This window comes from Ailuropoda melanoleuca, chromosome 5 (genome assembly GCF_002007445.2).
Source record: "Ailuropoda melanoleuca isolate Jingjing chromosome 5, ASM200744v2, whole genome shotgun sequence".
In the NCBI taxonomy this organism is placed as follows: domain Eukaryota; kingdom Metazoa; phylum Chordata; class Mammalia; order Carnivora; family Ursidae; genus Ailuropoda; species Ailuropoda melanoleuca.
In genome coordinates, this window is record NC_048222.1 from 61,994,313 (window position 1) to 62,019,500 (window position 25,188).

The following is a 25,188-nucleotide window of genomic DNA, read 5'->3' on the forward strand; positions in this document are numbered from 1 at the left end:
GTGGGATGTTATACAGTTACAGTGAGAAAAGGAGACAAAATAAGGGTACTTTTGATAGCATTCTGATTAAAATTATTGTAAATACCTCGTGTGGCTTATTTTTAAAAATAAGCTTCCACTGCTCTTTAAACAATGTGTGTTGTGGATAGTTTTAGAAAATTGCCTTTGCAATAACAGTAGAAACATTATACATGATATATCTATAGTCCTGAAGTTGAATATGCTAACAAGGACCACTAAGAATAAAAATTATATATTTTAAAGATTAAAAAAAAGATATGAAGGTTAAGGTTTCCTTGGCTGATGATAGTAATAAAACTAGAAATTAATAAAAAACTTTAAACAATTAACAAGTTCTAGCCCTCTAGATACTACATATTAGCAACATACTGTTTAGAAAGTAATGAAAGAGACTACCATATATTTATCCAAATAAGAGGATATAAGCAAGTATGTGCTCAGAGTTAATTAATGGCCTTAATACGTTTATTCTTTATTTTTTATTGCCTGATTGATTGCGTACATAAAATTACCGTGTTCTCATTGAAAACAATTCAAATAATACAGTAAGTTCCCTTTGACCATCCTCTACATTCCTTATCTTTCTGCACAGATAACCATTGTTAATAAATAACTCTTGTTCTGTACCTCTTTCTGTGCATTTATTAATGTGCACATAAATTGTTTTGTGTTTTTAATAGTTTATTTTACCATGCCCTTTGTTCTGCAGATTGCTTTTTACACAGTGTCTTATAAATCTTTTCATGTCACTGCATATAGATCTGTGGTGTAGATTCTACATGATTCTTTATGATTACTGCATAGTAGTCCACAGTGTGTACATACAGTATTTTATTTATCAGACTTGGGGCATTTAAGTTGATTTTCCCTTATTTTCCAATTTTCCCTTATTATAAACAATGTGTCAGAACCTTTTTATATTTGCCTTCTTGTACAATTGTGTAAGTACTTGTCAAGGGAGGAATTAGTATATGAAAGTGTTGAGTCATAATTATTTGAAATTTTAATAGATGTTGCCGCAGTGTCCTCCAGAGTAGTTTTACCAATTCATACTTCCAGCAGTTTTGAGAGTCCCTGTTTCCTTCATTTTCACCAATACTTACTATTATCAGTATCTGAAAAAATTAAATAATCAACATCATAAATCTGTGCCATTCTGAATTTCCCTGATTACTAGTTAGTACTAGGTTGAGCATCTTTTCATATGATTGTTCACTCGTCTGTTGTGTTTCGTCTTCTGGGAATTACCTGTTACTATCCTTTGCCCATCTCTGTTGGGTACTTTGCTTTTGCTTTATTGATCTTTAGAAGTCCTTTAAAATTATGGATACTAAACTTTGTTGCATGTTTCCCATATTTTGTCCCTAATTCTTTAACATTAATTACGAAGTTTAGCCATAGAGAAGTTTTCATTGTTGATAAGGACAGATTTATCAGTCTTTAAGAGTTTTAATTTTTTGTATCTTAAGAAGGCTTTCTCAATCCCAAAGTCACAAATATATTTTCTTACATTTTTTGAATCAAAATTTTAATTACACAGCTATATTGGCACATTTTCCTTTTAAAAATCAAATGTTAGACATAGAGCTAAAGTTCTATTTGAGCACTGACGTAGATCCAGGACCCCTTTCTGCCCTTCCTCAGAAGATATTCTGATTATAAGTTTTATGTTTATCCTGTCAGAATGGCTATTATGTTATTACATATAAGTTTATGTAACTATAGAAATTATATAGTATCATTCAGTCTTTCATTTTATTTGCATAAGTGGTATGTGTCATTCTGCAACTTGTCATTTTCACTTAGAAATCTATGCAACATGTTCTTATATACAAAATGAGCTCAGTGTTTCTCAGTCTTGGCATTTGGGCAGCAGTTCTTTTTCATGCTCCATGAATTACAGGACAGTTAGCATCTCCAGCTCCTCATCCACTCATTCCAGTAGTGTCCCCTAGTCCTTACGATTACCAAAAAAATAAACCTTACCCCGCATCTTGCTGAACACCTTCTATGAGGTTGTATCACACCTAGCTTTTCAAACTGCACCTTTTAAAAACTGCATAATATTCTGTATTATGTAATTTCATTTACATCGATGATCAACATTTAAGTTATTTCCAGTTTGTTGAATGATCTGTGACGTTTCAGGGAGCTTCTTGCTCAGGTAAAGAGGCAGTATTGCAGAGTAGTTCAGAGCATGGCCTGTTAAGTCAGATCACATGGGTAAAATCCTGGCTGTACTACTTCATAGTAATGAGTCATTAGGTAAGTTTCTTACTGTGTCTAGGCCTCAGTTTCATCATCTTAACAATGGAAGGTAATATTAGGACCTATCTCAGGATTGTTGGAAAGATTAAATGAGTTAACGTAATATAAAGTATTTGAAACAGTGCCTCACATTGCAATTAGTGCTTTATAAATACTTGCTGTTATTATATTATTATTACACACATTGAGTACATACTAAGAATTGCTTAATCATTAAGATGTAACTTTTTATTTTAATGCCTACGAAAATAGAATAGAAACTTAAATGCCTAAAAGGAGGGAATGGATAAAACTATTACCAGCGCATACAGTAAGAGTACTGTGCAGCAGTTTAAAAGCAATGTTTCTGAAGAAATTTAAATGACATGAGAAAACAGCTAAGGTTCATGTGACTAAAGCAGGATGAAAATCTGTAAATATGATATGATCTTAATTATGTAAAAAGAATGTTATAAATAGTGAACTAGACGGGAATATACAAATGGTTATCTCTGGGTGTTGTGAGTGTATAATGCTTTTTATTTTCTTCTTTATACTTTTCTAGACGTTCCAAAATTCCTTAGTAAGCACATATTACTTTTATAATCAGAAAAAACTAATAAGCCAGCTTCTTGGTACAATAAATTAGGTATAATTATACAGTCTACTTTGTGATCTTCTTTTCTGCACTTAGGAGCCCAAAATGTATTTTCTAATAAGCAAATTAACTGATAAGAGTCAGAAAAATCAAGGGGAAAGATTTTAAGCTACTATTGCTAAGTTATCATTTTTATTTTACTATTTTTGTTCTTAAAGTTCTTGCCCTGCAGTTACTTAAAATCTACCAAAATATAAAGGCAAGTGACCAAAATTTGTGTCCTCATTTCTGGTCGTTTCTCTTGGTAGCACCCCAGCAGTCAGTGACTACTCTAGAATTGCTTTGGGTCCTAAACGGGGTCCGACTGTTACTGAAAAGGAGGTGCTGACATGCATCCTCTGCCAAGAAGAACAAGAGGTGAAAATAGAAAATAATGCCATGGTATTATCGGCCTGTGTCCAGAAATCCACCGCCTTAACGCAGAACAGGGGAAAACCTATAGAACTCTCAGGGGGTATGTATTGTTTAATAAATATCCTTTTGAGCATTTCTTTTTGTACTTCTATAATTAGAAAAAGTATTGAAAGAAGTTTGGGAATGAGACTGTATTTAGCTTTATTCAGTCAGATCACATTTTATCCATGTGTAAAATGGACTCTAGGTCTTTACATGCCACATTGGCTCCTTTGTTTTATTTTTTAATTGTAATTTTTGTTAACTTGGCCACATTGCTCAGTCTGTCTCTCTCTGCCCTATCTCCATTTCTCTTTGCTGAACCTTTTGAAGGTAGGATGCAGGCATATGACTTTCACCCTAAATATTTCCACATGCATTTTCTAAAACTAAGGATAATCTATTATATCTGTCATACCATTATAACATTTAAAAAGATGAAGAATAAGTCAGGAACATCACCTAATATAAAATCCATGTTTTGATTTTCCCAGTCGCCCTCAAAATATTTTTTTTTTTTAGCTAGACTTTTCTTTTTTCAGGATCCAGACATGTTTCATGCATTGCTTTTATTATGTCCATTTTAGTCTAATTCAATCTAAAATAGTCACTTAGCCTTTTTTCTCATGATAACTTCTTTGAAAAATGCAGACCTATTGTTCTGTACAGTGTCTTACATTGTGGATTTGTCTGTTGCCTCAAGATTAGGTTCAAGCTTTCTTGGCAGGGACACTAATTAGGTTTTTTGTTGTTGTTGTTGTTGTTTTTACATTGCATCAGAGTTAGCTGCTTTATAACATACCCTTGGAATAATAATAATAATGATAAAAACGACTAACATTTATTGATTACATACTGTATGCCAGGCACTTATTAAGTGCTTTTTTGTGTATTTACTCGCTTAATCCTCACAACAACTCTATGAGTTCGGTACCAATATTGAATCCATTTACAGATGAAGGAACTGAGGCAAGGCCCAAGGCCATGAGTTATATGTAATGAAACCAGATTTTGAACCACTTCATCTTTGCTTTTGGATTTATCCAGTAGATTATAATGCCTTAAATATCCCTTAAAAAGTAATTGAAATTACTCTTAAAATTACAAAAGCAAATTGTGCTTGAATCACAGAAGATCACTTCAGCAACTAAGACAAAGCAACTTAAACCTAATGTTCAGAATAAAAATGCAAATCAAAAATGCAGGTTGTCATTAATTTATACTAATTTTAAATCCTACTTGGAAGTCGAGCTTTTTATTTTTCTCTAAAATTTTTATTTACTATTAAGAATATATCTTCTGCTACCAAGATACTATGACAGTTTAGTAGGAAATTCCTAAGGAAGTTTATGGTTAGAAATTTAGACCTGATAATCTCTCTTTTTTTTTTTCCATTTTATGACCGTGGGGGAGATGAATACATACCTCCTCTTTTTGTCTTCCTGTACCAGAAACTGTGGACCCACTTTTCATGGATCCAGACTTGGCATATGGAACTTACACAGGAAGCTGTGGTCATGTAATGCATGCAGTGTGCTGGCAGAAGTAAGTTCTCCTTCTGACATGTTTTGAAAGAAAACTAGGAATAATTGAAGTTCACTAAAGGCCACAAAAGCACGTTTTCTCATGTCTTCTTTTCTTCCTTTTTATGTATATAATTGAAGCAGTTTAAATTACTAATTTTGTTTGCGTGATACTCATTATCACCTTTAGAAATGGGTGTAAAAAGTTATCAACTTTAAATTTTCACTACTCCATAAGTACTTCCTCTCCAGGAAGTACAAAGGAGTAAACTAGTTGGTTGCTCTTGACCAGTATTTGTGTAAAAGAAGCTGTCATCTTTCTTCCTAAAAAATCTCATTTCCCTGTAAACATAGAGTAAAAAGTACCTTTGAGATAAAATAGGACACCTCTAAAAGAGAAAAATTCAGAAATATAATTCCTAGGAAATCTTTTGTATAGAGTTCACCCTTTTGGCATTATTAAAATACATCATTTTCCTGTAATGGCCTTTACTCTTATAGTTGGCCATCGGAAACTTAGGGAAGTAGTGTCTATATTGTATTTCCATGCTTTTGGGTTAGGAGCCATGTTATGACTCAGTAGGATTATTTTAAATTTGTTTGTGCCCTGACGTGTCTTCCAGTTTGCCCCCAAAGAATGGGTATCCTGTTTCTTCTGTAATTGTAACTTGGGTATTGGGGCATGTAGATTCTAAAGACTTTTACTGAGGCAAAAATTCCAAATTTTTGTCACTTGGATTAGAGCAAAGATAAATGAATCATTCTGAATGGACATATGCCTTGGAATTTTGCAGGTATTTTGAAGCTGTACAACTGAGCTCTCAGCAGCGCATTCATGTTGACCTTTTTGATTTGGAGAGTGGAGAATATCTTTGCCCTCTTTGCAAGTCTCTGTGTAATACTGTGATCCCCATTATTCCTTTGCAACCTCAAAGGATAAACAGGTATATTTTAATTCATGTTTTGGTTAATTTTTTTAAAAGCTGTCTTTAATCCTTTCATTTGTGTCTGTTTTGATTATATTGCTAGTTTCTTTTGCTATTTAAAGTAAGTAATACCTTTTCTTTTCGTAACTTGTATTCTACCTTTAAAATACGATAAAAATCCCCAGTTTCGGGTCTCTAAAATAGGTGTAATGTTCATTAACTCAAATCTGTGTGTTGTGTGTATCTTCTAACAGCCACGAAAGCAATAGAAAACTTGGATCTCTAGCTTAAGCATTCACATAAGGAGAGAAGATGCTGAGAAGATTTCATTTCTTTCATATAGTCCTTTGACACCATTAGAATTACTCTTCAGAATTTGGTTTCTCTAAAGGTCTTTGTAGTATTATTTTTAATTCTGTTTTTTCTGAAGGTCCAGTTTTCTAGCTGTAGATACATGGACAAAATGTTAGCTAGAAAAGTAAAAACTAGATTCATCATGTATCTTTGGATAGCTTTTGAGTTTTTAGACTAAGTTTTTACACGTTTCTATGCTGACCATCTGTAAATGTAATTTAACAGCAAATTTATTCATTTGTTATGATAACTGTAACAATTGTATATTTCTATGTTGTCACTGTTGTACATGATAACAGTATTATTTTTATTTTCTTAAAACTCAATGAATTTGTAATAACTTGACTAAGTTTTGCTAAAGAAAATGATTTTGTTGATAAAAAGACTTTTAACATGTTTACACAACAGAATGTTTAGGGATGATAGGCTTGGCAATCAGGGTCAATAAGAAGTTGTTCTATCTCTACTATTCCAGGTCATCAGAAAACCTGATTTGGAAATTGTCTTCTACTCTGCATATAGGGACATAAAGTGTCATGTGTTAGGAAGAAGGTGGCATCAGAAGCATTTATCTTTTATTTTTTGAATAATTGATATGTTCTAGGCACTCTACCAGGCACTTGCTACATTATTATTTTTTAATACGCAAATAGCCTAATAAAGACAGGTACTGTTATTCCCATTTAAAAGATAAGGAATTGGAGACTATGAGTAGTTTTTACTTGTCCCAAGACAGACCCAGAATTTGAACCCACACCTGACTCCAAAGCCTTACCTAACTATACACATGAAGACAAAAATAAAACAAATCATAATAAAATTAAGTGACTTTTCCAACTTCTTGTTAGCTTGTAGAAGCCTTTTTTACACAGTGGTTTCCAAGTAAGGATTATTAAACATGTAAATTATTCTCTAAAGGAATATTCAGCACCTACTTCCCTTGATGTCTTTACGAATAGGATGCTTCAGGGATGCCTGGGTGGCTTAGTCATTGAGTGCCTGCCTTTGGCTCAGGTCTTAATCTCAGGGTCCTAGGAACGAGCCCTTAGTTAGGCTCCCTGCTCGGTGGGGAGTCTGCTTCTCCCTCTCCCTCTACTCTTCCCCCCTCCTCCCTCCCGTTGATGCTGTCTCTCTCTCTCTCTCAATAAATAAATAAAATCTTCAAAAAAAAAAAAAAAAAAGAATAGGATGCTTCAGGGCAGTCCTTTCTAAAGTTAGACCAATCCTTACAACTGGGTCTTTTTGAACCCTGTGACACTTTTAGTGTGTAGTAACACCTTTGTTACTTAGGATCTGAAATACATAATTATACATAACATTTCTATTAGGCCCTTGAACCTACCTATGTAGTTGAATATATTTGCCTCTTTTGTTTTTGGCAAATCAACAGGAGTATAATCTAAGATGTGAAAGTTGAGAGTGTATAAAAAACTTAATCAAAACTAGTAATAAACTGATATTTTTAAAGAATATTGGTCATAACCAATCATAATACACTTTCTGAGAACTGAAAAAATTCTTAGGTCAAATTTATGTCCAGATATGTGAATTTTGGCATAGTTCATTATATATTTTCAATTCACTCAAGACTGTCCTTTCAGCAGTCCCTTTTAGTAACATTGTTTCTAGTCTCCCTTGGTTGTTAATAAATGTTTGGGTCAGGTTCCTGCCCTTATGGAATTTGTATTACAGAAAGGAGAGACCAACAATAAACATGTGAATACAAAGTGTTGAGTATTGAGAAATACTATGACAAAACTAAAGCAGCAAGGTAAAGGGCTAGAAACAGACCGGGTACGTGAGACTATGGACACAGTCATCAGGGAGCTCTTCTTTGGGATAATGACATTTGGATAGGGACCTGAATGAAGTGAAGGACAAGTAGTGCTATTCTCTGGGAGAAGAGAATTCCAAGCACAGGCAATATAAAGCGCAAATGCCCTGAAGTAGGGATACATCAGCATGTTTGAGGCACAGCATAAAGGCAGTATGCGTGGAATGTATTTTAAAAATACATAGTATTTTATGTGTGGTGGGAAACCATCGGAGTATTTTGAACAGAAGAGTGATACCAGATACATTTTAAAAGATCCTTCTGGCTGTTATACAATGAATACATAGATAATAATGAAGCACTGTTATGGAAGCAGGAAGAACAGTTAATGTATTGAAATAGTTCAGGTGAGGGATAATGTAACTTGGATTAGGGTAGTAACAGTGGAGGTAGAAAGAAGTGATCAATTTGGTATATATTTAGAAGGCAAAACCAGCAAGACTAGCTGCTGGGTTTGAGGGTGGGCTGTGAGAATCCGAGAAATCAGTGATGACACATAGTTTTTGATTTGAGCGACTAGAATGGTGATTCCATTTAATGACATTTGTTACTTCTAGGTGTTGGGCCTATCTTATTCCTTGTACTTTTAAAATTCTCCCCCCTCCCCAAACTACATTTTTACTTTTATTTATTTGTTTATTTTACTGAAATATAGTTGACACACAATATTAATTTAGTTTCAGTTGTACCGCATAGTGATTTGACAAGTCTGTACATTATGCTGTGCTCATCACAAGTGTAGCTGCCATCTATCACCATACAGCACTATTACAATACCATTGACTATATTCCCTATGCTGTACCTTCATCCCCATGACTTATTCTTTCCATAACTAAAAGCCTGTATTTCCCACTCCTCTTCATCCCTTTTGGCCCATTCCCCACCCCCTCTGGCAGCCATGAGTTTGTCTTCGTATTTATGGGTCTTTTTGTGCTTTGTTTGTTCCATTTGTTTTGTTTCTTAGATTCCGCATATAAATGAAATCATATGGTGTTTGTCTTTCTCTGTCTGACTTACTTCACTTAGCATAATACCCTCTAAATCTGCCCATGTTATCACCAATGGCAAGATCTCACCCTTTTTTATGGCTGAGTAATATCCTGTTGTGTCTATATACCACATCTTCTTTATCCATTCATCTATCAGTGGACACTTAGGTTGCTTCCATATTGTGGCTATTCTAAATGATGCTAAAACTACATTTTTAGTCATATACGTTTCTATGACCTAGGAAGTTAATCTGAAGGAATTTGACTTTTTTTATAACAGCCATTTATCCATAGTAGAAAGACTCTACAAGTTCATCTTTTCAGTTTGACTTTGTGCCAATGGCTTAATAATTTTTAAATGTCATTTTTCAGTGAGAATGCAGAAGCTCTTGCTCAACTTTTGACCCTGGCACAATGGATACAGACTGTTCTGGCCAGAATATCAGGTTATAATATGAAACATGCCAAAGGTTTGCTTAAAATTATTTTATATTTAGCTGTGTGAGATTTAAGTGTCAGAGTCTTTAATTTTTTCTCAAGTACTTATTGCTCTAAAATACGGTTTGCCAATACAGATTTGTTGACTCTGTATCAGGACGTAAAGGTTTTCAAAGCCAAGACTAAGTTTGGCTTAAATCACTTTACTTGATTAAATAATTTTCATACTGGCAAGCAATATGGACAGTAGTTAATCTGGAGTCACACTGCTTGGAGTTAAATCTTAGATCCATCGCTTACTGTCTCTGTGATCTTGGACAAGTTATTTAACCTCTCTGTGCCTCAACTTTCTTATTTGCAAGGTGGGAATAATAATAGTACCTATCTCACTAATTGAAGGATTGAGTTATCTTTGTAAAGTGAAACAGTGCATGGTACATAATATAAGCATTAGCTGTTACTGTTACTAATTTTGTTACTATATTGTTATTAATAACAAAAACAAAATTTTAAAACTGTTACCTCATTTATATATTCCTTACAGTTGAGAGATAAGACTATCGAAAGACTGAGAAGTAAAAAAAAAAAATAATGTCAGGCAGATTGAGGAGGGAAGTCAAAATTTGAAGAATGCTTGGCAGTGAGTTTCCTGGGTTTTTTCCTCCTTTATTTCCCAGCTTTGACCTCAGGATAGCCTGAGTCACAGAGCTTTGTAATGGGCATAAACACCAAAAAAATTCAAGAGAGATCCCCTCTTTCTGGCCAGAGGATCAGGTAAAGAAGCCCTTCAGAACTGGAGAGTGTAAAAGGAATTCCTGTTGTGTTGTTTTGTTTTTTGGTTTTGTTTTTTTTTTTTCATTTTCTGACCCTCTCCTGAGGTCAGCCCCAGTCATGGAGCTACAGTGCCATGGTGGCCATATAGACACATAAAATACCAAGAGAAAACCAGTATCTCTGGCCAGAGGAACTGTGAAAAAAGGGACCTCTGTGTTTCAAAGAAGGCAGGGTGAATCCTCATGAGTTTTTTCTGTCTTTGACTCATAGCTTCACCCCACAGGTAATCCCAGTCACCTGAATCTACTTGACAACAGAGGATACTAAAACTGAGAGAAACATGTCATTTTGGCCAGAGGAACTGGAAAAAAAGGGCCCCTTGGAGCTAGAGAATATGGGGGAAATCCCAGAGAGGAGAGAGCTATAGAAGGGAAATCTGTTTTTGGAACCAGCACGAATCTTGGGCTTGCCTCCAAGATGCACATGTTTAGAACAGGCCCAAAGAAACAGCAACAGGGTTGAGAATGAAGCTACAGTAAACCACCACTTAAATCTCAGACTAACCCCTGAGTAGTACATGCACAGGCAGACCAAACAGCATAGCAAAGGCTGTAAGACTAACATTGGAACCAACCTACACAGTGAGACAAAACTTACTGAACCTACCTGGGTTGTTTGCCTACTAAAACAAAAAGAAAGATACATTTTTCCAGAGAATTTTAACAAGAACCAAAACTTCACAATATAATACTCAAAATATCCAAGATAAAATCCAAAATTACTTAGCATCCAACTCTCAAGGAAAAAAACAATCAAATGCCAATCCTGAGATGTTTTAGCATTGAACTTTTTTGACAAAAAAATTGAAGCACCTATATAGTCATTAAACAAAAGGTAAAGGTGAACACATTTGAAATGATTGGAAAAATACAAGTTCTCAGCAGAAAAAAGTAGAAACTATTAAAAAAAAAACCAAATGGAGATAATAGAATTGAAAAAGTACTGTATGAAATGAAAATTAGCTGGATGGGCTCAGTGGTAGAATGGAGATGGGAAGCATAAGAGTTAGTGAACTTGAAATTAGATCAGTGGAAATTTTCCAGTCTGAAAAATAGAAAAGTGATGGAGGGGGAAAAAAAAAAGAACATAGCTTTAGAGACATATGGACCCAATTTTTTTAATCCAGTATTTGTGTCCTGCAAGTCCCCAAAAGAAAAAGGATGGTACAGAAAGAAAATTTTTTTGAAGAAATAGTGGCTGAAAGCTTCCCAAATTTGGTGAAAAACATAAACTTACATATTTAAGTTCAGTGGACTTCAAAGATAAACTGAAAGAAAACCATAGATCGTACCCAAACTGTTAAAAACCAAAGATGAAGGGAAAAAAATCTCAAAAGCAATCAGAAAAAGACAACTAGTTTCATATAGGGGAACAACAATCCTAATTTTTTGAGGAAATGGAGCCAAAAAGAGGTTAGTGTTCACCTGAGGTCTTAGTAATAGTGGCAGAGCTGGGATGCAAACCTAGGCAGCTTGGCTCCAGAGCCTCTGCTCTTATTCACTAATGTATGCTGCCTTACGACTAGAGTACTATGCATGCATTAAAAATGGAACTATAAAGGTGGAGTTACTGATGTGGAAAGACATTTATGATCTGTTGGTGAAAAAAATAAGATACAGAACAGTACTATAGATTTTGTCTTTATAAAAAAATCTGTATGTGTAACATTCATATGGAGAACAGAAGAAGATCACCCAAATGTTATTTGGGTAGAGAATTTTTGAATGATCATTTATTGCTTATTAACATTTTCTAAGTTTTCTAAAATGGTCATATATAATTTTAAAATGCTAGAAAAGTGTGTGTCACACTAAACCCTCATGATTTTCTTTCTTTTTCCTTTTCACTTCTAAGGAGAAAACCCAACAATTCCAGTCTTATTTGATCAAGGAATGGGCGATTCCACTTTTGAGTTCCATTCTATCCTCAGTTTTGGAATTCAGCCTTCGTAAGTATTTAAATAGTTAAGAGAAGTTTGTAAATGGCTGTGAAAATAAGAGTGAAGAGTAATTCTTCCTTCTGTCCTCCCATCTTTCCTTCCTTCCTTCTTGCTTTATTTGTAAAATTATTTCTTTACCCCATTTTTATCTTGTTTCTTTCTCCCTGAAGTTTTATTTATACAATAAAATTAAGTGGTTTTATGTATTAGGGTGAACCGTGTCTATAATTAACCATTTTTGACCAACAAAAATGCCATTTCTCTATAGTCCTGCTTATAATAAGAGCAGCATTTAAGAGACTTTGATTAAAGTCATATCTAACCTACCATCTGACTTTTGAAGAGTCTCTTGTCACCCAAATCCCCAGTTCATTTTTCAGGTTGGTAAAATTGAAATAGTAGCCTCTTTTCTTACATTATAAGGCTATTGGAAAAATACTTAACGTGAAGACACTTTGAAAAATATAATGTATCCAAATCAGGTGTTATTATTTAATAGATGTTATGTACATTTTTTTAGTTGTGATCCTTGTTTATATTACATATTTCATTGTTATTAAAAATACTTGTTAGAAAAGGAAGTTCAGGAAACCAGAGAGTATCACTCCAATTACAAGGTATATTCTCTCTGTCTGTCTGTCTCTCTCTCTCACACACACATACACACGCACACACCCCTGTTAACACTGAGTCCCTTTTCCAGAGACTAAAACTTGTTAGGTCAGATCTGTTTCCTTTGAATTTTATTCTTTCTCTCCAGTCCATCCTTAATTTGGACCTGGATCCTTTCTGCTGTGATTATTTACTGCATCTTTTACAGGAAGTAAAGTTATATGGGCCATTATCATTTTGTAAGAGTTATTTTTCTACCTATAAGAGATAGAGTTCTGCTTTTGCCATTTTTTTCCTAATGAATAAATCTTCAGAGGCTCTAATCTCTAATTTGACGAAGAGCAGTTTACTTTGTCAAAAGGAGTTAAATTGTTACTTCGATGCCTAATTGGACTTCTCAGTAAGTAATCCCGTTTACTAAATTACCATATAAGTTTTTCTTATTTTATTTTTAGGATAAAATATTCTAATAGCATCAAGGAAATGGTCATTCTCTTTGCTACGACAATTTATAGAATTGGACTGAAAGTACCTCCTGATGAAACGGATCCTCGAATCCCCATGATGACCTGGAGCACGTGTGCTTTCACTATCCAGGCAATTGGTAAAGCCTATGAGAGACTGCTTTGGAGGGTTCATAGAAATGGAATTAACATTGATTGACCAAAATTTTTCCTTTTTTTCCTTGATCACTTAAAATAGTTTGAATTGTTGAAGGACTATTAGGATTTCATTATATTAGTGTGGCCTGATGCCATTTAGTCTGAGAATTTTTCTATCAATTCCTTTTGAACTATAGTATTGGCCATATGCAAAGTAAGCTCAAAATATTTGAAAGGTATAGCACGAAGCAAGCTATATTTGAAAGCTGGCAGATTTATAATGCTAGAAAATCAAGAAAAAAAGGCAAAGGAAGAAGAATCAAGCCAGAAATGTTCAGTAATTTTTGTTTCTTTTACACCTTGAGAGAAAAAGAATGGGAAACTAAAGTCACCTAAAACATTATCAGGAAAGGGAAAGGAAGACTGAAGTAGTCAGGAGAGACAGATTAGCAGGCAGGAACTAAGAGGTCAGAAGGGAAGCCTACTGACAAAATCCCTGCCGTATTGAAACTTCTTATAGAAAAGTGTAGCAATCAAATCAACATGTTGTACACCTTAAATTTACACAGTGTTATGTGTCAGTTATATCTCAGGAAAGCTGGGGAGCAGAAAAGAATGTAGTGAAGAATTGCTTAGATTTTAAAATTAGTGTATTTCTTAATACAGTCATGAGATACGATCATATCTGAAAAAGAATAAGAACTGTAATTCTTTTATGTCCTCTTTATCCAAGACAGTTTCAATTTCCCTTTCCAATATAGATTTTTGGGAGTTGTTTTTAATGGAGTCTACCTTCCTTCCTTCCTTCCTTCCTTCCTTCCTTCCTTCCTTCCTTCCTGCCTGCCTTCCTTCATTCCTTTCCTCCCTCCTTTTCTTTCCCTTTTCTTTCTTTCTTTCTTTCTTTTTTCTTTCTCTCTTTCTAGATTTTATTTAGTTATTTGTCAAAGAGAGAGAGCACAAGCAGGGGGAGCAGCAGGCAGAGGGAGAAGCTGGCTCTCTGCTGAGCAGAGAGCCCGATTTGGGACTCAGTCCCAAGACTCTGGGATCATGACCTGAGCCAAAGGCGGATGCTTAACTGACTGAGCCACCCAGGCGTCCCAGTCTACCACTTTTTCTTCATTTACATATATTTTTGTAGCAGGACACTATTTCATGATTGGAATTACATAGCGTGAAGCCACTTCTTCACAAAACCTTCCTGCATACCAGCTTCAGCCTCCTAAACAGATTTTAAGAGTTATATCCAAACCTGTCAGACTTAAATCATGGGTAAAAGATAAGACACAGGTTTATATTTACTATGATTAAATAAAATGAGAAATAGGAAGAATGAGATTTTTTTTAAGATTATTTATTTATTTGAGAGGGAGTGTACAAGTAGGGAGGAGAAGCAGAGGGAGAGGGTGAAGCAGACTCCCCGCTGAGCAGGGAGCCACTTAACCGGCTGAGCCATCCAGGCACCCTGGAAGAGTGAGATTTAAATAGAATAGAATCTTAACAAATTGATAAGAAATACAAAGCATTCTTTCAGAGTCATGATCTATTAAGTATCTTGAGACTTTCGATGAAGGCATTTTACACTCTACTAGTAGTCTTTGGCAAGACAAGCATTAGGAATCAGGAGTTTATATTTAGACAGTTACATTTTAAAAGTTCACAGTTTCTGTCATAAAAGTGATGAGAAGTTCACTGGAGAATAGGACTGAATTTTTTTGTGTGGTTCTGTAACCTAGTAATTGGATTTTATTTGACCGCTATTGTGTTAATACTGTTTTCACAGTGCTTTTTCCATCCAGGGGTCATAGTGCTGTACTTTATTCCTGGTACGTAAGCAGCTAACTTACCTCATTCCCTGTGGGTGTGGAGAGACATATATAGGATGTATTGGCATAGTTAGGAACTACCGTTAAGAAATCAATATATATTGGGGCGCCTGGGTGGCGCAGTCGTTAAGCGTCTGCCTTCGGCTCAGGGCGTAATCCCGGTGTTCTGGGATCGAGCCCCACATCAGGCTCCTCCGCTGGAAGCTTGCTTCTTCCTCTCCCACTCCCTCTGCTGCATTCCCTCTCTCGCTGGCTGTCTCTCTCTCTGTCAAATAAATAAATAAAATCTTAAAAAAAAAAAAAAGAAATCAATATATAACATTTTTATTACTGTCCATTCAAAGTTGGAAAAAGAAAATAGGAAATAAGCCTTCCTTAACTCATAGATGTATCTGCCGCCAGAGATCAATGAAAATACAAGTAATATAGCAATAAATGCCCTAGCCAGCAAGGTGAAATGTGTATGAATCCATGGGGTTTTTTTGTATTTTCAGTTCTGTTTTTTTTCCTATAAATGTAATTCTTTTTTAATAGTACCTGTAAGAGGAACCTTCATACTGTTTTCCAAAGTGGCTGTACCAACTTGCATTCCCACCAACAGTGTAAGAGGGTTCCCCTTTCTTTTTTTTTTTTTTTTAAAAGATTTTATCTATTTATTTGACAGAGACAGCCAGCAAGAGAGGGAACACAAGCAGGGGAAGTGGGAGAGGAAGAAGCAGGCTCCCAGTGGAGCAGGGAGCCCAATGCAGGGCTCGATTCCAGGACCCCAGGATCATGACCTGAGGCGAAAGCAGACGCTTAATGACTGAGTCACCCAGGTGCCCCAGAGCGTTCCCCTTTCTCCACATTCTCTCCAACATTTGTTGTTTGGAAAACAGTACGGAGATTCCTCAAAAAGTTAAAAATAGAGCTACCCTATGACTCAGCAATTGTGCTACTGGGTATTTGCCCCAAAGATACAGATGTAGTGAAAAGAAGGGACACTTGCACCCCAATGTTCATAGCAGCAATGTCCACAGTAGCCAAACTGTAGAAGGAGCCGAGATGCCCTTCAACAGATGAATGGATAAAGAAGATATATGGTCCATATATACAATGGAATATTACTCAGCCATCAGAAAGGATGAATACCCACCATTTACATTGACATGGATGGAACTGGAGGGGATTATGCTAAGTGGAATAAGTCAAGCAGAGAAAGACAATTACCATATGGTTTCACTTATATGTGGAAGATAAGGAATAGCATGGAGGACATTAGGAGAAGGAAGGGAAAAATGAAGGGGGTGAAATTAGAGGGGGAGACAAACCATGAGAGACTATGGACTCCAGGAAACAAACTGAGGGTTTCAGAGGGGAGGGGGGAGGGGGGAATGGGTTAGCCCAGTGATGGGTATTAAGGAGGGCACGTATTGCCCAACGGAACACTGGATGTTATATGCAAACAATGAAGCATGGAACACTGCATCAAAAACTAATGATGTACTGTATGGTGACTAACATGATATAATAAAAAAAATGAGATATAACTTTTATACAATACAATATATAAATTTGAATGTTAAAAAAATAGTACCTATAAGAGCAATAGTTACTTGCATCTGCCTTATGTATTTTAAAACAAAATAGGTTGTGATTATACATAAAAATGATTTGTTTAAAAATTGTTAGCATGAAGCAATGTTAAAAGGACAAAAAATGAACCAGGATGCTTTTTTTTTCCCAAGTATTCTCTATAGATAGCTGCAGGGGCTTTATTATTTATAGTAACAATTTGTAAGTGATCTACATTTACTCTTATAATATTTTCTCACTGAAAAATTTGGAAATTTTGGCATAGACTTAAATGTGAAACTTTGAAGGGGAATAGTACAAATCATCTGGTCAAAAATATAATCAGTTAAAGAACATCTGATAGAAACCAAGTATACAATTGTAGCAGTATTCAGGATTTATTATTTGTGTTTTTCTTACTCTTTGAGAAAACCTCTTGGGAGATGAAGGAAAACCTCTGTTTGGAGCACTTCAAAATAGACAGGTGTGTATATTCCAGCAGGGTATGTGTAACTCATGGTAGGCTTTTTTTGGTATAGTCTAAAAAAAATTTACATTTTTAAAAATCATTTTTAAATTCACTCCTTTTTCTATAAAAATTAGCAAAATTCTATTTTTTTTTTTAAAGCTACTTCAGTCTCACGGGAGACTAAATGGCCAACATTGTGCCCTTTAGAGAGCTTACTCAATCTTGGTGGTTAAAGGTAATTCATAGATTTCAGGTGATACTTAGTTACTTTTTTCCCCCTACTCTGTTTATTGCCAAGTCAGAAACCTAGTGTCTCCTACATTTTCCTTTCTCACTAATTTTGCCCCATCATGTAACATTAAGTATTAGTGCTGGCTTAACTATAGATGGATCATCATAGTAAATTAAAGAATAAAACTAAGCCATGGCTCCTTGATGGGCAGATCTTGGCACTACAGGGCTATATTCCTATCTCCAGGCCTAAGCCTCATATTGTAGGGAACCCTGGAAAATAGTGCTCAACAAATAGCCCCACGAAAACAGAGTGGGCAACCAAGGATTCCCTAGACCACCCTCCTCCTCGCCATTTCTCTCCTACTTTCCTGACAGCTGACACAGGGGGCTTGTAGTCCACAGTGTGCTTCCCTACAGTTCCTGGCCTTCTGGTTAGGAAGCAGATCTGTTTCCTGTATTCAATGGAACTTTTGGGGGTTTTTTGCCATCATTTTAGAATTTCTATACATATATTTTTTTGCCCAGGCCTCAGCAGAGTAAATTAGTTCAGACATTTAAGAAATTGGGGAAAATGTGTACTTAAATGAGAATTGAAATAATTAATAGCTTTAATACCTCTTTGTCATGGGAAAATCTGTTAAAAATTTGATGAGTTCATAAAACTTTCTGTAAGTACTAAAATTATTGTAATTTATTTCCAATAATGTAAAGTACATAAGTCTGCAGCTAATTCTTGCAGCCTGGGATTGAGTTCTACAGTGAGTGACATCCCCCTATCATCTTCCCTTATCTTGTTATCTTTCCCTCTCTTACAATCTAGCATAATGGTCTGAAAGCGTTAATGCAGTTTGCCATTGCGCAGAAGATTACCTGTCCTCAGGTCCTGATACAGAAACATCTGATTCGTCTCCTATCAGGTAGTCTCCTCTGAATTATTATTATGTTATTACTTACATGTCCTTTTCCATTGCATTTCTGGCAGTGTATTTCATTAGGAAACAACACACTGTACTAATTTTGAACACTCACTCTAGCAGCTTTACAAAAGAAGAAACAGAAGACGTGGATGCCCCTCTAATACCCGCAATCTTATTTTAAAACTCAGGTTGTTTTCCAAATGTTTTTAACTTATATCCCTTATACCCACCTAGGGGCTTTATTGAACCAACATCCATGTTTGTATCCTAATCTGGTTAGAAAAGAGATCAATGACAGGGATAGATCATTTAAAAATAGGTTTAATTTTGCTGGATCAGGGAGATATTCTTCACCCTCATTTCACTTGCACTGCTCTGCATGCTCTCTCTGCTCCCCACTCCAGATTGTTCACATATTTTATGTATCACGTGACATTTGGAAATGTATAGTTAGGGAAAAAGTATAAAGTAACATGGTGTAAAAGTAATTCTTCTTCATCAGTGAGCATATATTTATTGAATAATCTCTGTTTCTGTTATGCTATTTACCTTTTTTCCTCCTGGATCTTATCTTTCAACTCTTAAATCATATACAAGGCTTTCTAGGAAGTTTTTGTCAGTTTAACTTATCTTTAATTGTGGTTCCCATATCTTAAAGGTGTGATGTGCCAGTTTACAGTTTCTGTATTGTATAACCCTGTTATATTTTTGTTTTAGGTGTTTTGCATTATATTGAACTACATTGCTATCTTACTGAATGAAATACACTGTTTTGTTTTGTTTTTTTTTGTAGTTGTTCTTCCTAACCTAAAATCAGAAGATACACCTTGCCTCCTATCTATAGATCTCTTTCATGTTTTGGTAAGTGTTCAACAAAATTTTTTTAAGTCTCTCAAGTTTATAATTTCATGTATTTTCCTCATTCAAATTCATGTTCTTTGTTCAAGATTATAAATTATTGGTGTTCAAACTATAAAATTTAGTCTCTTGTCCATTCTGTTTACAAATAGATACAGATTTGACTGAGACCATCAAAATCACTTTAAAGGGTACCTGGGTGGCTCAGTCAGTTAAGTGCCTGCCTTCAGCTCAGGTCATGATCCCAAAGTCCTGGGATCAAGTCCCACACTGGGCTCCTTGCTCAGCGGGGAGCCTGCTTCTCCTTCTCCCTCTCCCCCTGCTTGTTCTCTCTGTATCGCTCCCTCCCTCTCCCTCTCTCACAAAAATAAATAATCTTAAAAATAATCATTTTAAAAACAAAAGCACATTTACTCTTTATTTTGTAACAGGTATCATCCTAGTTAGTTATATTTAGTTGGTCTGTTCAAGCAGACTTTTTCTAAATAAATATTGTGTTTTCCTCCTCTGACTTTTTCTTGTTTACATTATATTATAAGCATTACATTATAAATGACAGTGTGAGGTATCTTAAAATATTGATTATTTGGTGTTAGGAACCAGACCATTGACACATCTAGGCTTACCCCAAACACCTGTGGATAGGTGGCAACTGTTTTGTGAGTTTCTTTCTTTCTTTTTTTTTTTTTTTAAGATTTTTTATTATTCATTTGAGAGAGAGAGAAAGACAGAGCATAGGCAGGAGAGGCAGAGGGAGAGGGAGAAGCAGACTCCTCGCCGAGCTAGGAGCCCAACACGGGGCTCGATCCCAGGATTCTGGGATCATGACCTGAGCCGAATGCAGACGCTTAACCATCTGAGCCACCCAGGTGCCCCAGTTCTATGAGTTTCTTGCAGAGGAAGGTTTTCCATCCCTGCAGTGAGTCTGTTCCCTTCAAAATGAGTTCTCTGGAGAGATCATTGGTGAGGTTGGGAACTTGGAGTTTGTTGATGCGGGTTAACCAGTATTCTCCACCCCTCATTGTCCAGGACTTTGCCCAGTGGTTTCACTCCTTTCTTTTGGAATCTTTTGGGGAAACTTTGAAAAGAAAGCCAGTAACTTGGCCCTATACTCTGAGATTCTGATTTGATTGGACTGGCCTGTGAGTCAGTGTTAAAAATAAGAGCTCCCCAAGTTACTGTAATGTTGAATCTTCTGAGCCACAGACATGATTGAGACCACTACCTAGAGCAAGAAGTTTCAGCAAAGGGATAACCTGTTTGGTGAGGACTTTTGTTCTCCATTTATGATACACTATATTCTAAGATATTCTGTTGAATAATAGGAAAAAATAATGGTGGTTATAAAAAACACACACACACACTGCAATATCTGAAACATTTGGTTATGAGATTAGCTCAACTGATCTTTGTTTCACCCACGTTGATGTCCATTTTCTCTCGTAGGTTGGTGCTGTGTTGGCATTCCCATCCTTGTATTGGGATGACACTGTTGATCTGCAGCCTTCATCAGTTAGTTCTTCCTATAACCACCTTTATCTCTTCCATTTGATCACCATGGCACACATGCTTCAGATCCTTCTTACCATAGACACAGGTAAACCTCTCATCAGTTGTTAACTGTAAATAATATTTGCCCATGGTTTATTGGTAAAATTAATTATGCTTTTGATTAATCATATATATGTATGTATGTGTATATGTATATGTATATATATATTTCTAAGTTCTGTGTTATATCTCTTGTTGAATGATCATTTGTTTCTTTATGGATGCTATTTAAATAAAAAGTTAGAAGAGCTGTGAAAGGGATAATTAGCTAAACCACTTGATTCTCTAACTTGTGGCTTCTCCAGATATAAGGGGAATCATTTAGACCTGCTATATCCTTTTTCAGATTTCCTAATTTTGGGGTTGGGAATTAGTCTCTTCAACATTTGTCCCTACCTAAATACTTTCAGTCTTTTGATAAACCTGTTTATGAAACCGTTCTGGATTCCTCCAGCTAGAATGGTAATTCTTTGTTTTATAGCATTTGTTCCATAGTATCTTGTTTTATAGTTCTATAATGTTCTTCTTCCCCTGGTTCTTCTTTCTCTCTACTCCTTCCCCGCTGCAAGTTTCTTGAATAGGGAACATTCAAATTTTAAAATATTTTCTCATAAAGTATCTAACAACTTTTGTTATACCAAGTAAGTATTCATTATATGTTTTTTGAACAAATATTCACTTAGAGATATCTGAATAGTAATACATCATGGAATTATGATGTAGTTATTCTCTTAGACTCTGCCCTTAATTGAAAGCAAAGTCTGGTTCCTGGGTATCAGTAATCAGTAAGAGCTCTTGAATAGTTGGGTAATTCAGAAAACAGATAATTAAAGTGACTTTAGAACAATGTCTAACAAAACTAAATATGCATTTATCCTTTGACCTCCCAGCCATTTCTAAGAATCTATCCCAAAGCTATACTGGCCAAAATCTGAAAGGATATATGCACATGATTATTCATTGTGGTATTATTTGGAATAACAAAACCCCCAGAGATTGGTTGAATATCCTGTGATATATGCATATAATGGAATGCTCTGCAGCTGTACAAAGAAATGAGCAAGATCTACGGAAGAAGTAATCTCTAGGAGATACTTACTAAGTGAAAAAAGTGTACAGAACAGTAGTTGTAGTATAATACATTTGTGTAAGGTATTTTAGGTATATGTGTACAGATATATTCATATTTGTTTATATTTTTTATAAATGAAACAATAGAAGTATAAGAGTTGCCCCTAGGTAAGGTAGAGAGTCAGGGATTTGAGCAAAGACTCCTGCGAATGTCTTTTTAATGTAGTTTGTTTTTGTTTTTGTTTTTAAGATTTGATCTATTTGAGTGAGAGAGTGTATGAGTGTGGGAAGGGGCAGAGGTAGAGGGACAAGCAGATTGCCCACTGAGCAGGGAGCCCTATGTGGGCTCAATCCCAGGACCCCAGGATCATGACCTGAGCTGAAGGCAGACGCTTAACCAACTGAGCCACCCAGGCACCCCTAAAACACAGTATTTCAACTGTCCTTCCCTAATAGGATATATTCTGACAATAAAAGGACTAACAAAAAAAATCATTAAACTGAATTCATGTTAGTGGTACAAATGGTATTAGCGGTACTAGTATTGTTATTTTGAAATTATTTTAGGTACTTTTTAGGATAAACCAAGTGTTTGGGTTAATGTTATTGGGACCCAAGATTTTCAGTATAGGAAGGAGGAGACATAAGAATAAATTCAGAACTGTGCACTCTGAAGTAATGCTTCAAGTAAAAAATGTTCTTGATGAAAAAAATTAGCTGAGGGAACTCATTTAAAATAAAGCATATCAGGGCACCTGGCTGACTCAGTCATAAGACCATGCGACTCTTGATCTTGGGGTTATGAGTTCGAGCCCCACTTTGGGTATAGAGATTACTTAAATAAATAAAACTTAAAATATAAAATAAAATAAAGGGGTACCTGGGTGGCGCAATCAGTTAAGCATCTGCTTTTGGCTCAGGTCATGATCCCAGGGTCCTGGGATCGAGCCCCGCATCAGGCTCCCTGTTCAGTGGGCTCCCTGCCCCTCCCTCTGTTAGTGCTCTCTCTCTCTCTCTCTCTTTTTCTCCCCCCTCTCTCAAATAAATAAATACAATCTTTTTAAAAAAATAATAAAATAAAAGAGTATATCAGAGGGAAGGTGGATGTGGGAATGGGTGAAATAAGTGAAGGGGATTAAAAGTACACTTAAAAGAAGCGCTGAGTAATGATGTATAGGATTGTTGAATCACTGTATTGTACACCTGGAATTAATATAACACTCTATGTTAACTATATTGGAATTAAAAGTAAAAACTTTTAAAAAAGAATAAATTCAGAAAAGTTAAGTAAAAACTCAATAATTTCCCAATTAAAATTCCAGCAAGTTATTATGTGGATATCAACAAACCGATCATAAAGTTTATATGAGAGATGTCTGGGTGGCTCAGTCAGTTTGGCTCAGGTCATGATCCCCGTGTCCTAGGTTCGAGTCCCACATCGGCCTCCTTGCTCAGCAGGGAGCCTGCTTCTCCTTCTGCCTGCTGCTCCCCCTGCTTGTGTTCTCTTTCTCTCTAATAAATAAAATTTTTTAAAAAAATGTTTATATGAAAAGGAGAAAGATCCAGAATAGCCAACTCAGTACTGAAGGGGAAGAACAAAGTCAGAGGACTGATATTATGTGACTTCCAGACTTACTATAAAGCTATAGGAATCAAGACAATGAAAAAACGGACCAGTAGATTAGTGGACCAGAATAGAGAGCCCAAAAAATCTATACACATAAATACAGTTAACTGATCCTTGGTGAAGGAGCAAAGACAAATGGAGCCAAGATAGCCTGATTTTCAACAAATGTTGCTGTAACAACTGGACACCCACATATAAGACAGAGACACAGACCTTACAAGCTTTATAGAAGTTAACTAAAAATGGCTCATTAAAAAAAAATAGTTGATAGGCCTAAGTGTAAAACACAAAACTATAAAACTATTAGAAGATTGCGTAGGAGACGAATAACGAGACTGAAGAAAGAGAAATTAGGGAATCCATCCCATTTACAATAGCACCAAAAATCATACGTTACCTTGGAATTAACTTAACCAGAGACGTAAAGGACCTATATCCTAGAAACTATAGATCACTTTTGAAAGATATTGAGGAAGACATAAAAAGATGGAAAAATATTCCATGCTCATGGATTGGAAGAATTAACATAGTTAAAATGTCCATACTACCCAGAGCAATCTACACTTTCAATGCTATCCCGATCAAAATACCGAGGACATTTTTCAAAGAACTGGAACAAATAGTCCTTAAATTTGTATGGAACCAGAAAAGGCCCCGAATCTCCAAGGAACTGTTGAAAAGGAAAAACAAAGCTGGGGGCATCACAATGCCGGATTTCGAGCTGTACTACAAAGCTGTGATCACAAAGACAGCATGGTACTGGCACAAAAACAGACACATCGACCAATGGAACAGAATAGAGAACCCAGAAATGGACCCTCGGCTCTTTGGGCAACTAATCTTTGATAAAGCAGGAAAAAACATCCGGTGGAAAAAAGACAGTCTCTTCAATAAATGGTGCTGGGAAAATTGGACAGCTACATGCAAAAGAATGAAACTTGACCACTCTCTCACACCATACACAAAAATAAACTCCAAATGGATGAAAGACCTCAATGTGAGACAGGAATCCATCAAAATTCTAGAGGAGAACATAGGCAACAACTTCTATGACATCGGCCAGAGCAACCTTTTTCACGACACATCTCCAAAGGCAAGAGAAATAAAAGATAAAATGAACTTATGGGACTTTATCAGGATAAAGAGCTTCTGCACAGCCAAGGAAACAGTCAAAAAAACTAAGAGACAGCCCACGGAATGGGAGAATATATTTGCAAAGGACACCACAGATAAAGGACTGGTATCCAAGATCTACAAAGAACTTCTCAAACTCAATACACGAGAAACAAATAAACAAATCATAAAATGGGCAGAAGATATGAACAGACACTTTTCCAATGAAGACATACAAATGGCTAACAGACACATGAAAAAATGTTCAAAATCATTAGCCATCAGGGAAATTCAAATCAAAACCACACTGAGATACCACCTTACGCCAGTTAGAATGGCAAAGATAGACAAGGCAAGAAACAACAATTGTTGGAGAGGATGTGGAGAAAGGGGATCCCTCCTACATTGTTGGTGGGAATGCAAGTTGGTACAGCCACTCTGGAAAACAGTGTGGAGGTCCCTTAAAAAGTTAAAAATTGAACTACCCTATGACCCAGCCATTGCACTACTGGGTGTTTACCCCAAAGATACAGACGTAGTAAAGAGAAGGGCCATATGCACCCCAATGTTCATAGCTGCATTGTCCACAATAGCCAAATC

General features: G+C 35.8%; 1 protein-coding gene across 2 annotated transcripts in view; it reads left to right on the plus strand.

Annotated features, from left to right (window-relative positions):
- The window catches only part of UBR1 (ubiquitin protein ligase E3 component n-recognin 1), a 133,940-nt gene that overhangs the window by 84,768 nt on the left and 23,984 nt on the right, over positions 1–25,188 (plus strand). For both annotated transcript variants that reach the window (XM_002913189.4, XM_034661057.1), the window contains exons 30-39: positions 3,175–3,380; positions 4,771–4,864; positions 5,637–5,786; positions 9,319–9,416; positions 12,073–12,166; positions 13,225–13,373; positions 17,177–17,232; positions 18,272–18,368; positions 19,162–19,229; positions 20,673–20,823. In XM_002913189.4, coding sequence (XP_002913235.1) covers positions 3,175–3,380; positions 4,771–4,864; positions 5,637–5,786; positions 9,319–9,416; positions 12,073–12,166; positions 13,225–13,373; positions 17,177–17,232; positions 18,272–18,368; positions 19,162–19,229; positions 20,673–20,823 — 1,163 coding nt within the window. The remainder of the gene's footprint in view (positions 1–3,174; positions 3,381–4,770; positions 4,865–5,636; positions 5,787–9,318; positions 9,417–12,072; positions 12,167–13,224; positions 13,374–17,176; positions 17,233–18,271; positions 18,369–19,161; positions 19,230–20,672; positions 20,824–25,188) is intronic.